General features: G+C 46.7%; 1 protein-coding gene across 6 annotated transcripts in view; it reads left to right on the top strand.

Moving 5' to 3' along the window:
* The window catches only part of AUTS2 (activator of transcription and developmental regulator AUTS2), an 803,292-nt gene that overhangs the window by 719,181 nt on the left and 69,240 nt on the right, over window positions 1–14,871 (top strand). For all 6 annotated transcript variants that reach the window (XM_076354390.1, XM_076354394.1, XM_076354392.1 and 3 more), the window contains one exon: window positions 9,211–9,259. In XM_076354390.1, coding sequence (XP_076210505.1) covers window positions 9,211–9,259 — 49 coding nt within the window. The remainder of the gene's footprint in view (window positions 1–9,210; window positions 9,260–14,871) is intronic.

Here is a 14,871-nt window from a genome sequence, read left to right as displayed (position 1 = left end):
AAAATCATAAAACTGCCTGCAGAGCGGTTACCTTGCTGTTCCTCTAAATGAGAATTCCAGCTTTTATGCTAATTCAGTTTCAGGTTTCTTTGAACCTGCAGTTTATGGGCCTCTGCTTAAAACTGCAATCTGTTCTGCATAAAAGAAGGGATTACAAAGTGTTTTAGTTTTGCAAATGCTGCAGAAAAATAAAAATAATAAAAAAGTTGCACTGTCATTAATACGCTCTCGCAAAAGTTTTCTGCTTTGTCAGATAAAAAGCTTTACTTACATTGACAACTTACCCAGTGATGTTATATAGTCCAGTAGTTCTGTTTCCTTCTAAAAGGTGCATTTAATTTTGTATCACCTTTTCCCCTGCCTTACCTTAGCAGAAAGCACACGAGCGCTCTGTCTCTGCGAGAAGGGCCGTCGAGAAAGCATCGCTTTCGTCTGCTGCCGGGAGCTCACCCTCGGGGCTGATGCTGCACACACACAGCAGCGCAGAGTCCGGCCTCCTGGCAAAACCCAGCCGCGCCACAATTTACTTTTACTGACATCTGTTGCTACCTTTTTACGGCATAAACCAGCAGTGAGTTTGTTTGGGTCACTCTCAGGAACAGGTCCTTTTCTTGAACCTCTTTAAAGCACTAGAGTTTTAAGTACTGTCGTCTGGTTGGGACATTATGCCGTGGCTTGCTATTCAAAGTCATAAAACTCCGCTGATGGCTCCGTAAATTCTTTTCTTGGGGAAAAGAACCTGCATCTCCTATCCAGAAAGGGACAAAATTATCTGTGTTTTCAAAGCATTATGGAGGACTTTATAAGGCATCGTAATCGCGCTCCAAACTCAGACACCACTGTGTCTTCTGGAAAGATTAGCAACTTAATGGAAACAGAACTGTTTCCAGTCTTTCACAGAATACCAAAGAATTGGAATATCCAGTTTTCACGTTGCCAGGAAAAAGCTGTAGAACCTTCCAGGTGAGGTGAGGTTTGCCATAAATAATTTAATCCAATATAATCTGCTGTAATTTCAATATTCATTTCCTCCTTGTGCCAGAGATGGGTAATTCTTCTTTGGAATTACTCTATGACTTGGAAACAAATGTCTGCTTCTCTAACTGCTGTCTAGGCGGCTTTAGGTCATTTTTATAAAATGGTTGGATCTGAAAACCTCTTTCAGAGAGTGAAAGATCTTGAAATCACTTTTGATCCAAGTTCAATGCACTTCATTTGGCTGTTGTTGTGGCAGAAACAAATGTCGATGCTTGACAGAGACCACAGACAGATGAAAAAAATTCTGGCAAGGTCCCACATAGATAAGAGACAGAAGGTTTCAAAACCCTATCCAGGCATATCCTAAAACACGGGAAACTATTGCTGTCAAGAGAGGGGGAAGCTTGATCCAAAGGCCATTGAAATCATTAGGAGGTGGTGGGTTTTTTTTTTCCCTCTGATTTAATTTGGCTTTGGGTGAATTCCTAAACTCCAAACTTCTCATTTGGAATTATAAAAAGCATTTCATGCATGTATAATGTTCTAGTAGGAAAACAGAGGTTCTCTACTTATCTCTAAGGCACGAATAATGAACATAATGAGGCCCACAGCCCTGCCAATAAACCTTAACAGCCCTAGGGAGATGAGTAGGTAAATGCATTTCTGATTTTGTGTATGCTGAGATTTCAGGTGTGGCATGTGGTTAACGTTTGAAAAATCCAGTACAGACAAGCCTGTAGTTTAATCCAGGCTAAATTTATCAAATTAAAGTCTTGTGAGGAGTCTAGGCTTTAATTAGAGCCGTTCTTGCCATGCCAAGATGTGGAAAGTCTTGACCAAAGTGCTCATGGAATACATGAGCTGCCACACCTTAATATTGTGCATTTAATTCCTCATCCAGGTGCAGTCTCGCTATCCATGCAGTCCCCGACTCCTCCGGTTGCTGTGCAGAGAACACTCTACCATTTTAATGTATTTATTTATTTATTTTTGGTGGAGACTGAAAACTGCACTCAAGCCATCCATTTCCTTTGCTGAGCTCATGAAATAGCCGATCGACTGTGATGGCTTTTGGCCACTCTCCATTGTTTATTCTAGAAACCAGACGTGAAGCCATCTCTGTTGGGTTTCTAGAGGAGGAGATGGAAACCACCTCTCTGACAGCACAAGATGACTCTTTGCAATAGATATTTATTAGGAGATGCAAAAACCTGTGAAATTTTAACAGCCAAAGTCCATGCTCAGATACGTTGTAGAAATCTAGGGATAACCCTGCTAAGGTGGACAGCTTCGAAGGACTCTTACTTCCATTGCTATGACCAGGACCTGAAGCTGGCCACGATTTTTTAATTTTCTGATGAAGACAGTTTGTCACAGTTTTACCAAAGTATTCCCTCTCCTGATCAGACACATAGTGAAAGCACTGTAGTGTTCGCAGCCACAGTATGAATTTGGGGCTGTTGTGGATGTGTTTGTCTCCTGCCTGTCGTTCCCATTCCCGTCATGCATCTTCCCATGTAGTTGTCCCAGTGGAAACCATTGCAGTCAGTGCAACTGTACTGCAAATAAGAATTTTGGAAAAGCCACGACGTGATGCTGAGGAGGAAAACTGTTCTTAAATGGGTCATACAGTGATGGAATGAGGAACGAATGAGAAATATTTTCATAAAATCCCATAGTTCTACATCAGGAATTGGTAGGAAGGTTTTTCTTAGGAGTTTTTCCTTAAGTATAGCACTCCTACTTGCGTGGACAGTTCAGACCATGCTTTCCCTCCTTCCCCTCGCACGCTGTAGTGTTTGCTGCGGGCAGGGCCTCTGGAGCCGCTACAGCAGTTGGTGTGTGGCTGCACCCAGGTCACTGTGCCGCCGCTCGGGGACTGCTCACAGACACGCGCCCACCTTGGCGCCCAGGGGCCGGGAGAAGGGCACCCCCTTTTCACCTCACATCATCCACGCCCTGTCCCTGAGGCGAGCTCGGAGCTGGCCCAGGACATGAGCATGTCTCTCCAAGCTCCCCTCGGATTTCGGGTACATGGCACTTCTCCTGGCTCAGGTGAGGCCAACCACTCACCCATAGCTGTTGCTCTGCTTTTGATTCCTGGCTGGTGTAGGTAGTTCCTGTCTTTTCCTTCGGAGAGTCACCTCCTCCAGGCTGAGCTCCGCCGCAGGGGTTGAAGTGAGCAGGTGTCGTGGTTCAACCCCAGCTGGCAACCAAGCCTCACCCAGCCGGTGGGATGGGGGAGAGAATCAGAAGGGTAAAAGTGAGAAAACTCGTGGGTTGAGATAAAGACAGTTTAATAGGGAAAGCAAAAGCTGCGCACGCAAGCAAAGCAAGACAAGGAATTCATTCACTCCTTCCCCTCGGCAGGCAGGTGTTCAGCCATCCCCAGGAAAGCAGGGCTCCATCACGTGTAATGGTGGCTTGGGAAGACAAAACGCCATCACTCCGAATGTCCCCCCCTTCCTTCTTCTTCCCCCAGCTTTACATGCTGAGCATGACGCCGTATGGTGTGGGACATCCCTTGGGTCAGTTGGGGTCAGCTGTCCCAGCTGTGTCCCCTCCCAGCTTCTTGTGCCCCCCCAGCCTGCTCGCTGGTGGGGTGGGGTGAGGAGCAGAAAAGGCCTTGACTGTGTGTCAGCACTGCTCAGCAGTCAGGAAAACATCCTTGTGTTATCAACACTGTTTCCAGCACAACTCCCAAACACAGCCCCACACTAGCTACTGTGAAGAAAATTAACTCTCTCCCAGCCAAAACCAGCACAGTAGGGTTTGTCAACCCTGTTTCTTAGGATTTAGCTCAAATTCAAGTGGAGCCCACTGGAGTTTAATTCCATTAGCACTCCTAGCCCAGTATTTATTGGAAACCAATTTTGCGATTTGAAATCTTGAAAACACTCCCTGGGCAAGGCCTCGCGAGCCCGTAAGACCTATCTTAGCACCTATCCATTTCCCAGGAAACATCTCATCGTATGGGGATACCGTGCCAACGAGCATAACCGCCTCTCATCTTCACAGCAGCTTGGTTTATAGGAGACATCATTTGGCTCCGACTGCCGTGCTCAGTGAATAATCATTTATATAATAATGTATCTGTGCATTTATTTTCTGCGGTGGCTATTACTAATGGGGTGCGGCACTTAAGAAAAACCTACGGTGACTAAAATCCGTTGCCCGTTGACAATGACATTTGGTGCTGGAAGTAGAGTCAAGCGAGTCTCTGCAAGCTTAGGGGCCCTGGCCACACCTGCACACCATCCGAGACCCGTGTGTCTCCGGGAGGTACAACAACTTTGCGCACAGTTGGAGGTCTCCAAGCGGGCCACCCTGTCTGAAGTTGGGGACATTTTTTTTCTTCCCCATTAAAAAAAAAATTACATTTCCGTTACAAAATTTGCTAAATGCAGTGTGATATTTTCGATTGTGTTTCCTCCCGCGGAGCTTTAGCGACTGACGCTCGCGTGCCGCGGCCTCCGGGACAGGGGGGGCCTGTCCGGCTCCGCGAACGCCCCCCTCCCCCCCCCCCCCGCGCCCCGCACCCGAGGAGCGGCCCCGCCGCCCCGGGCGGAGGCTGCCCGCGCCCCGCGGCACCTCCCGCAGGGGCGCCGCCGGTTCGGCCGAGCCGCGGCGCGGGGAGCGCGCCTCCCCCCACTCCCCGCGGGGACAGCGGCCGCCGGCGGAGCGCGGAGCCCCGGCGCGGGGCGGCTCGGCGGAGCGGAGCGGGGCGGGGCGGGGCGGGCGGGGAGAGGGAGGAGCTGGCGGCGACGGCCGGGTGGGAAGCGCCTCTCGGAGCGCCGCGCAGTGCGGAGCGGAGCGCCCGGGCGGCGGGAGGCGGCGAGGGGTCCGGCCGGCAGCCGGGCCGGGCGGAGCGGAGCGGCCCCCCCCCCCCCCTTACCCCGGGGATTACAGGCTTGCGAGGTTGTTTCGGCGGGGCCGGAGGAGCTGGGGCCGGGCCGCTGCCTCTCCCCGATGGAATTCACCTGAGCGCGGCCGCGGCGAGCCCTGGACGGCGGGAGGGACGGTGCCCCGGCGGGAGCCCGCTTTGTCTCGGGAGAGGACGGGCATGACTTTTTAAAAAAAAAAAAAAAAAAAAATCACCCCAAAAAAACCCAAAAAGCAGAAGAAAAAAAATAAAAAGCCGCCCGAAGGAAGGGACGCGCTGCCGGCTGCGGCTGCGCCCCGCCGGCGCTGGACCCCGCGGAGGGAGGTGCGCTGGCAGGAGGGGCTGCACCGCCCCGGGACCCGGAGTCGCCGCCGCGGAGCCGCTGCCCCTGGCTCGCCGCTGCCGCCGCACATGGTTTTCTTTGTCCTGCTGCTGCTTTATTAGCTTTCCGCGGCCGCCGCTCTCCCCACGCCCGCTCGCACACACGCACACCCCTCTCTCTTTCTCTCTCCTCCCAGGGAACCATCTTGCGGGGAGAGGGGAGGGGGGGGCTCGGCTGCCCGGGAAGGATGTCCGCCGGGCGGCCTGCGCGCCCGGCCCTCGGAGTTGTCCCCCGAAGGATTAGTTGGGGTTTGGCTGCGGGACTTTGAGAGCCGCGCTGGATCGGAGTTTCCCGGCGCTGCCGCCGCGCACACGCACGCACCTCCCGCACCGCCATGAGCCCCGGGCTGGCAGCCGCGCTTAACCCCCGGCGAGCAGGTAAAGCCGCTTCGCCCCGCGGGGCTGGGCAGCGGGGCGGGGGTCGCGGGGGTCCGGCTCGGCTGGGGGGCCCCTCCCCCCCCCGTCGGCGGAGGGCAGCGGCGGGAGGGCGAGGGCCGCGGCCGCCTCCGCCCGGCCCCGCGGGGTGAAGTCGGGGCGCTGAGCCCGGGCACCCCGCGGCGGGGCGGGGCGGGGGGAGAGGGGCGGCGGCGCTCCGCGGGGTCCCGCGCTGGCTCCGCGGGGCGCGGGCAGGTGCGCCGGGGCCGGTGGCGGTGCAAGTGCTCCGGCGGGGGCTGTGCCAGGAGTGAGTCAAGCCGCGCTGTCTGGACAGGAAATATTTCAGTCATACGTCCACTTGAATGACAGCACATTCCTCGATGAGGGAAAAATACTCTTTAGGTCTTTTTTTTTTTTCTTTTCTTTTTCTTTTTTTTTTTTTTTTTTAGCCCGGGGATTGCTGACTTGTTTCATTTCGTGTTGAAAAGGCTTAAGCTGCGCTTGGTAACAAGGGGATTTATAAGGGAAAACGGCCAAAGTGCAAGGAAGGGAACTGTTTATAATCAGCTCCAGCTCTGGTTTTCGCACCGTCTGTACAGGAGCCGGGGGAGGGTGACTTCCTAAACCGAGAGGTCTGTTAGGACATAAAGCACCCTGGATAGTCAGTGTGCGCTGGATCCGTGTGGTTTCCCAAAATGTAGCGTTGCCAGCAGATAGTGTCTTGCCATCAGCCGCTCAAGTAAGACCTGGAAATGATCAGGATAAAGGGGAACGAAGACACAGTCTTACTTGTCTGGTGTAAAGGGGATAGCCAAGCTCCTCTCCGTTGCTTAAACATCAAGGTTTGACCGCGTTGCCTTAAAGCACCCATCACAGAAATAAAGGCACTTTGTTGTCTGCACAGATTCCTGTCAGTACAGAGGCGATTTTAGGTCAGCACTGCAAAGGCGTTGTATTGTATCCTTCTGCGTTAGTGCCGAGTTGTTGTTGGGGGGGGGGGGTGTTTAAATTCACTTGGCTTTTTGTTCCTTTAGTGGCGTTGCATGATGTGACTGCCTAACTACGAAAAAATAATAGTTGCGTGGAAATTGATACAGTGTCTTATCTGCTGGCAGAGGTTGAATTCACTACTGTATCTGTTACACATTACCCTAACTGCTGTTTTATATTTGAACCCAAATTTTAAAGTAATGAAACAGGCAGTCAAAGTTCCATCTCATGGTTCAAGCTGGTGAAATGGCTTTGGGTTATTTTTATGGTAACCCAGGCAGTGGGGTTTTTTTCAAGTTGGTGTTCCATTCAGTAGTGCGTGGTCAGTAATGCAAAATGAGGTTCACACTCGGGCAAGCTTTGTCTTTGCAAAATTATTCCTTTTTTATACGTATATTGTACTGATAATCATCTCCCAGTTTGCTCACGAGTGGTTCTCAGGCAGGATGGGTTGTGCACCACGTTATGTCCGAGAAGCGCCACTTCCAGATTTCACAACAGTGTTTCTGACTGGTTTATGCAATAGCACAGAAAGAGATTTCACCTGAAAAAACATAGCTTAAAAACAATCTGTTGGTTTACGCGTGGCATTAGAGCAAACTTCTTTAAAAAAATGTTTTCCTCTTTCTAGTGTTTGGAAAAATCAAGCAAATAGGAAACGTAACAGCTTCCCTACGCGGTTTCGTTTTGAAACAGTAAAATAAAGTAAGAGCTGACACTGTAAGAAGTTTGTTTGTTTTTTAATATTGGATTTTCTTTCTAAAAAGAAAGAATGGTTGGGAGAGTTTTGACTTCTGAGAGAAGCTGCATTTAAAAAGACAACAGCAGATGAAATTCACTGGAAAAGGTTATTATTAATCAGAGAGCAGGCTGATTGGCAAGGTTAGGAAAGCACTGAGCATCTCTTAATTTGTTGGTCTAATATTGGACTGCTCTTTAAAGCACATGGCCTTCTTGATCTCTTCAATTTGTGCGTTATTCACATATTTTCATTAATTTAGAGAAAGTCGTCACTGAATAATAAATCCATCGTTGGGTAATAAATCCGGTGTTTACAAGGTACTTAATCGAGAAGAAATACACTAGCTCGGCTTTTAAATAAGCCAACAGTAATCTAGTAAAATCTGTCTAGAAGTCTGAAAAAGAATAAAGTTATTTTTAATAATTAATCACAGAAATCTTGTGTGTTGTTAACTTGAGGGCAAACAAATTATTTCAGTGTATTACTACACTATGTTATGCAGTCTGAACTGTATCTACTTATTTATTGGTAATTTCACACCTAAGTTTTCAGTGCAGTCGAGATACCTAATATATATTGCTTGTCTGATGGTTTTTATATGGTTTTGAATTGAGAAATTCCCTCCCTTTAACAAAAAAAAAGCAGCCTGCTTTCCAAATAGGCAGTGGTTTTAATTATTTTTCCTGAATCCAGTGAGAAAACAGTTTCTAGGAGAAGACTAAAATCTTTCTCCAGTGTTGCGTTTTCCCCCTGTTTGCAATATTTCGTTACTGAGCACATTTCTTCCGATGTATTTTTGAAAAGCAGACTATCTCAGCGGGGTTGGATCCAAGATACAGTTCAAAATTGAACAGCTCGCTGTGTGTTGTGAATGTGTAGGTGGTGTAAGTTTAAGCTTTAGATGTATGTATGTGTGTATTACGTGTGTGTGTGTGCAAACACAGCTGCACACAGATGCGTAAACTTAATGCTTTCTGCTTTTAGGCTCAGGATGTTTGTAAAATTAACATTTGCAGTGTTACCGTCCCCGGTCTGGTTTCTTGCCATGATAGTTTCTGAAAGGGGGAGCTCAACGTTTTTGTGTGAAACTTAAGTGAGGCTTTTTAATAATAGGTAGAAAGATTAACCGGCATACTTGCATACAAACAGCAGTAGTAGATAAGGTACTAATACAATATTAGGAGGAAAAACCTCCCACGGATAAAAACGGCTTGATGAAAAATAAAATGGGTTATTAGTTGATACAGAGCGTGGTGTCAAGAATCAGTTATTCTGACGAAGGCAAATCTTGTGTGGAAATACATACTGATACTAAATACTAGCATACTCTTTCAAAGACTATGTAACAGCAATTTATAAAATTACTAACCTAAGTTACCAGCACTGGTTTAAAGATGGTAATAATCAAATGGTTGACACAGTAGGGGTCTCCAAAAGTACTTCAAAAATTAATTAAGAAATCCACAGTTCTGCAAATTCCTGAAACTGGGCTGTCTGATTCAAAATCACGACTCGTCCCCATCGCAAAGTCAGTGTCCGAACGTATTGGATAATTACAGCACAAAAATACAGTTTCTGTGCAGCTAATATGTTGAATAAAAAAATAATTTATTTCTTTATGAAATAGAACCTTTCCAAATAAATATCTGCACTGCAGGGCGGTGACGCACAGCCAAACAGCACCACCTTATGGACATTTTCTTCGGAGGCTGCAGCTTCCATTCGCTCCCTTGGTTTTGTCACCTGATTTGTTTCTCTAAAATATACATACATATGCGTGTTTGTATAAATATACCGCCATGCCTTTTGAAATCTATCACTTGCAGAAAATGTAACATTTTTTTTTTTATTGGTCTTTCAGGCATCTGATGCCAGCTCTGAAAAACTGTTCAACGCCGTTACAAATAAAGGTAAGACTGCAACTCACATCACAGGCATGGGGGTTTTTTTCCCCACACATTTCTTTTCATGGCAATTTCAATGGGAGATGAAATGTAACTTGTCTTGCAGAAATGTCGCAATCAGCTTATTAGTACTTTTTATGTTTCTCTTGGTTTCAGACATGTTCTGTATGCTTGGTAATTGCTTTGCTTAAGCAATATAAAATAAAGGCTTTAAATAATGTATTGCCTGCCAGGTCAGAATTAATTTAAATAACAATATTAGGGAATAGTTTATTTTACAAATGGCTTTAATTTAAGCTCATTTAAATAACTGTAAGAGTTTTCAAAATGTTTTAACTTGATTGTTACTCATCAGCTACATGATAGACGTGGAATTATGAATAGCCAATTTGCACTGCTGACAGTAATAACCAGCCAATGTTTAGTATTCACAGGATAATAGTCATAAACCATGGCTTACTGTGCTGTGCGCTTTCTGTAGAGTTAATAAATGATATAGAGGGCCACATTTAAATATTCAGTATCCCATTAATTTCTTCCAAACAGCAATCCAAAGAGAGAGTGGCTAATGATATAACAGTACATTAAGGGAAAACTTACCCTAAATCAGTGCCAGTGAGCTTCTGTGCAGAGCTTGTCCTGAAGCAGCATTATTAGAAAGACTGTGGGCTTTGGGGATTTTTTATTTTTGATTCTTAGGTTTGGTTTGGTTTGTGTTTTTGTGAGGAGGGTCCAGGGAGCAGTTCCAGGCATAAGTTGCGCCAGTGAGTATAATTCAGAGCCTTTAAAACATGTCTGTTTTTCACCCCACTGTCCTACTTCTTAATGGCAGCGCATGATAACTGCTTAGTAAAAGGGTGTGCTTTCAGCTGTAAACCCACGATATTTCAGCTTACTGGTTTTTAGGAACATTTGAGTCAGTTTGCATTAGAAAAGGCAGATTTGACTCATTTGGAATTTAGGTCTTTTTTGTTGACCAGGCATGGATTTGCTCAGGATTTGCCCTGTGTGCTTCTCAACGAGTTTGGGTTTGTTACTCCAGTGGGTCATTCTGGTGTTTTTCCTGTGTCTTTTAATTCCACGAAGCTGTAGCGGTTTAACTGGGGGCAGTCCCTGACCCCTTTACATTTGGGATTCCCATGCTGATACATCATTGCTTCTGAAGTCTTTTGCTGCATATTGAATTATACCTATATTTAATTGGGTTACGGATCCATATTCCTGTTTTTCATGTATTAGCATCCTTTGGAAGTACAGTCTGGATGGCTTATTTCAGTGGTCTGACTAGGTTATCTCACTTGGCAAGCTTATATGTCCTTTCTGATTAACTGGATTTACAGGTTCCCCCTCGCCCCCTCCATAGGCGGAGAATAGGTGGCACAGACAAGTAGAAAGGAAGAGTTGTGTGTTTGGAGTGACCCAAGGCCCCCACACTACATGTGACTGCATCTTTATTTTGCTAATTCGCTGTAAAAAGCTTTGGCATTTGAGCAGCCCTTTCTTGGGGCTGGGCCAGGGCAGAGGAGAAGCCCGGCAGTGAATCCACATTCCTGGCGGAGGCCTGTAACCAGGGTGAGGGGCTCTCCTCCCCTAGGAGGTGATTGATGACGAGTAGGCCCCTCTTCCTTTTCCTTTCGTTTTCTTTTTTTTTTTTTTTTTTTTATTTTGAATCAAACACATTTCCCACATTCTTATTTTTGTTTACTTACCGAGCTTGATTCGTGGCATCTATTTGGTTGTGAATACCCATGCTTGACAGGGAGCCTTTTCTTCCGAGGTACTTTTCTTTGGTGATTTAGTTCCCTTGAAAGGATTAGGGTTTCTTTGTGTAGCCTAAAATCAACATGGGCTTTTCGAAGCTTTGCTTGGGAAACCGTACACAAATAAGCTTTTTAGTTGATGGTAGATTATTCCTTTGCCCCTTATTTCCATCAAAATGGCGTCTTTCTTTTCTCCTCCTGAGTTTCCCCTTAAAGCCATATGCTAATTCCTGTTGGTAACATGAATGACAAGGGACGAATCAATGCAAATCCAGGTGCGGCCAAACTAGACTGACTGGTGTTTTCTCTCCCCCCGCCCCCCCCCTTTTTTTTTTTTTCCACTGGGAGAAAGAGATTAGGGGGAAAGAGGGCGGAAAAAGCATAGGGGACAGTTTTGTTAAAGGGATTAGCATTCAAACTGCTAAATATCAGGAAAAGAGCCTCAAAAAAGATCTCCTGTTTGGAGATAATGTCAATAATTGCTTGCAGCCAGGTGCAGGGGCTCTCGCTGTGGCCCGTGGTGGTTGGGAGGCTGTTGCCTTCTCTAAGTGTCTGCCCTGGGGACGGCTGACGACTGCCCGGGCGCTGTCAGTTTGATATATTCCAAGTTCAAGTTCTCTCTGCAGTTCAGTCTGTTTGCTTCCAAGCCAGTTCTTCCCCCCTGTGTTGTCCATGGCTGCTTTTGCCAAAAGCAATAAAAGTCACTCGTAAGAAAGGTCAGATTTGCATTGGGTAAATCATGATGAAACCTTCAAAGCTCCTGGCTGATGGACCAGGCTGGGAGGGCTCAGCAGACTGACAAGTGTACATCCCTCTGTGTCCACAGCTGTTCCTCTCAGATGTCCCGCAGCTACCCATGTCTCACACGTAGGTTTTTTTTTTTCTTGCCACTTTTATTTTGCAGAATTATTTACAGCTGAGGTAGCAGAAATTACAGAAGTAATGTATTTACAAAGCAGGTAGAGATCCTAAAGCATTTTAGGTCTTGTATATACATTTTGTCCCCTTTCTGTCATTTAGTTGTGGACTTCAAGGCCGAAAATGAGATCAAGCTCAAGGTGTGATGGATTAGTATGGATGTGTAGTGTGGAACAGTCCCTTCCTCAGAAATACTAATAATTAAAAAAACTAGACCAAAGTGAAATCTCCCCCAAACCTCCCTTGAAGAGGAGGTGGTAAAACCCCTTGAGGAGAAGTCTCAACTTCCATTTGGGAGTTAGCTGCCCTTAGACCTGAATGGAAAGATGCATCCCTAAATCTAGAAGGGTCTTGTGAGTTTTGGGGGGTGGCATGTGGGTGTTGGGGCCCCTCTGGGCTGGGATATGTGCCGTGTTGGAGAGGGCTGTGGGGTTTCCACATCAGCTCTGTGCTGCCACCACTCCTGGCGGTCCCCAGCCCTGCATGTCTGAAGCAGGGCTGGGAATTTGGGAGGGACATGGCTTGGTACCCAGGGCAGGAATTGCTGTAGCTGCCACTGAAATGAGTTGTCCCTGGTCGTGAATCAGAGCCCTGCGCTCCGTCGCTCGGGCAGGAACACTTTACCTTGTAATGCTTAAAATTATCTAGGGAAATGATTCCCATGGAAATCTAGGTGGCTGTGTTGGGAGGTAAGCACCCAAGGGTCTGGGCCCTTAATAATGCTTGAAAAAGGAGCTGTTAACATCTGAATAAATGAGATGGACAAGGGATGGAAGAGGAGTGCATCGCCCACCTGCGGCTCCCCGTCTGTCCCCTCCCTTCCTGCAGGCTGGGCCTTTCAGTTTGGGATTGCTGCTTATAGTCTTTATGTCTTTGAACGAACGTAACTTTTCCTTACCCTCTGAGAGCGTCAACCTTAGCACCATTAATCCTGGCCAAAGTACAGGTTTTGTTCATGAATTTTTGTTACATGACTTTCCAGCATAATTAAATTCCATTATCTCTTAATAATTTAAATAGACGCATCTGAAGCTGTAGAGCAGGCAGCTCCTACTACTACTGTGTATTTCATTTATGTTAACTCCCTCCTACATACCCTTGGAAAACAGCTTTTCCTAGGGGGAGAAATGAGTCCCAAAGTGATGAAGTTTTCATTTGTGCTGTATATTGAAGTTTGCCTTTGATCAGAAACACAATTGGGCTGTTACAGCTTTTTATGTTCAAATTGTTTACAGGATGTTCATGTAAGCTTTATGAATCCTTCTGCTTTGTGGCACCACCAGCTGTCAGAGAAATATTTATACTCTCAGCTGGAGGTAGATCAAGGCGTCTGGGTTACTAGTCTTCACTGGTGGCTGAAATACTGGTCAGATCAAGTCCTGGCTTTTTAGGTGGTTCTACAGCAATATCATTCCCTAGAAGAACAGGCGTATTGTTTCTCCCCTCGTCTGTCTGTGGTGAATCATTTATTGAGGATCCTCTACAACATCTGTTTCTGTAAACAAGTAGGGAGCTAAAGTTGGCAAATACTTCTCTGCTGATCACATTCACAGGAGATCCTTGGCTGTGGAGAAGTGCTCTCGCTCGCTCTAAGTAAACCATCCCTACAGCATCTCACGTTGAACATAAGTGGATCCACTACTACATAGATAGCATGTGTGCAACGTCAACATGGTCAATATGCCAGAGAACTGGCTGCTGCTGCCTCCCGGCTTTCCAAGGGTCTGTAGGAATCTATATAACATCCTCACTGACTTGGTGTATGTTCTCAGCGTTGCTTTTGATTTTCTGGGGGGCTGCTGTCTGCATATGTTGGCCCTCCATGCTACCTCTTCTCCTCACCGAAATGCTTCTTTCTAGTTTGCTGTTAGGGCTCCAGAGGAAACCCACCCGTCGGCCAGCAAACCTCAGGGACCGCTCAATCACACGAGCGGTTCTGCAGATTTTTTTTTTTTGTGGTTGTTACGATGGCTCACCCTCCCCAAGTGATACCCTGAGGATGGTGTTTCCTTGCCTTTCCAGTGGAGACTTCCCTGGTGGCTTTGGATCACTTGGTTTGCCTGTGTTTTGTGGGTTTCAAATGGCTTTTCAGGATTTTCCATGTGAAGGTTCAGTGTCTCATTAGCGAGGGACTGAGCACTGGAAAAAGCCTGCGGTTTTGAGGACCCCAGGTTTCTTGTACCTGTGAGTTAGATTAGAAGAAGCGGTGCATCACTTCACTTTAACTTCCAAGTCAGGCAGACAGGAAAGTCGATGTATGTCTTGAGATGGTCCTTTGTTCTGGTATACAAAAGAGCAAGGCAGTTATTTCTGTGCCATGAAGGCTTTATCTGAGCAAGGAATTTGTTCCACAACATCTCCTTATGGCTGCATCTCCTGAGCACGAACCACTCCTCTCCATCCATATGCTTTCCATGCCCCCTCCTTCTATACGTGCCAATGGTTTTTTGGCTGGGACGTGGCAGTCAAGCGGGGTTGCCAGTGCTGGGAGATACCATAGCTGTTCTGTAGCTGCAGAAAAAGGTCGCTGGATAATGTGGTGCAGCCAGTGTACCCAGAGGGACAGGTGAGAGTCAAAGGTAGCCTCTTCCAAAACCTTTCAGATTCCGAAGTCCTAAAATTTACGATCTTACAAAACAGGAGTCTTCCAAGGCTTCACTGATAATTTTTGAGTTAGTAATTCAAAACAAACCCATAAATCAGCCAGCATGGTACAAGCACCTGTAGGCACTGGCTTTTCTTGACCAAAATAGCGGAGGGAGACAGTTGAAGGTGGTGTTCTGGGTATCCTTGCCCATTTGGACTGGTATCAAGTACCCCTTGGTGTCAGTTGGTGACTTAAGGCTGTTGATTTTAGCAAAGTCAAACTATTCCAATCTCAGTGAGCAAACCGGCAATATTTACGAATACATAATTGTATCTATTCTGGACAGAGTATTT

Source organism: Aptenodytes patagonicus, chromosome 17 (genome assembly GCF_965638725.1).
Source record: "Aptenodytes patagonicus chromosome 17, bAptPat1.pri.cur, whole genome shotgun sequence".
Lineage (NCBI taxonomy): Eukaryota > Metazoa > Chordata > Aves > Sphenisciformes > Spheniscidae > Aptenodytes > Aptenodytes patagonicus.
Note: the sequence above shows the minus strand (reverse complement) of the source record. Positions and strands in the feature narration are given on the sequence as shown.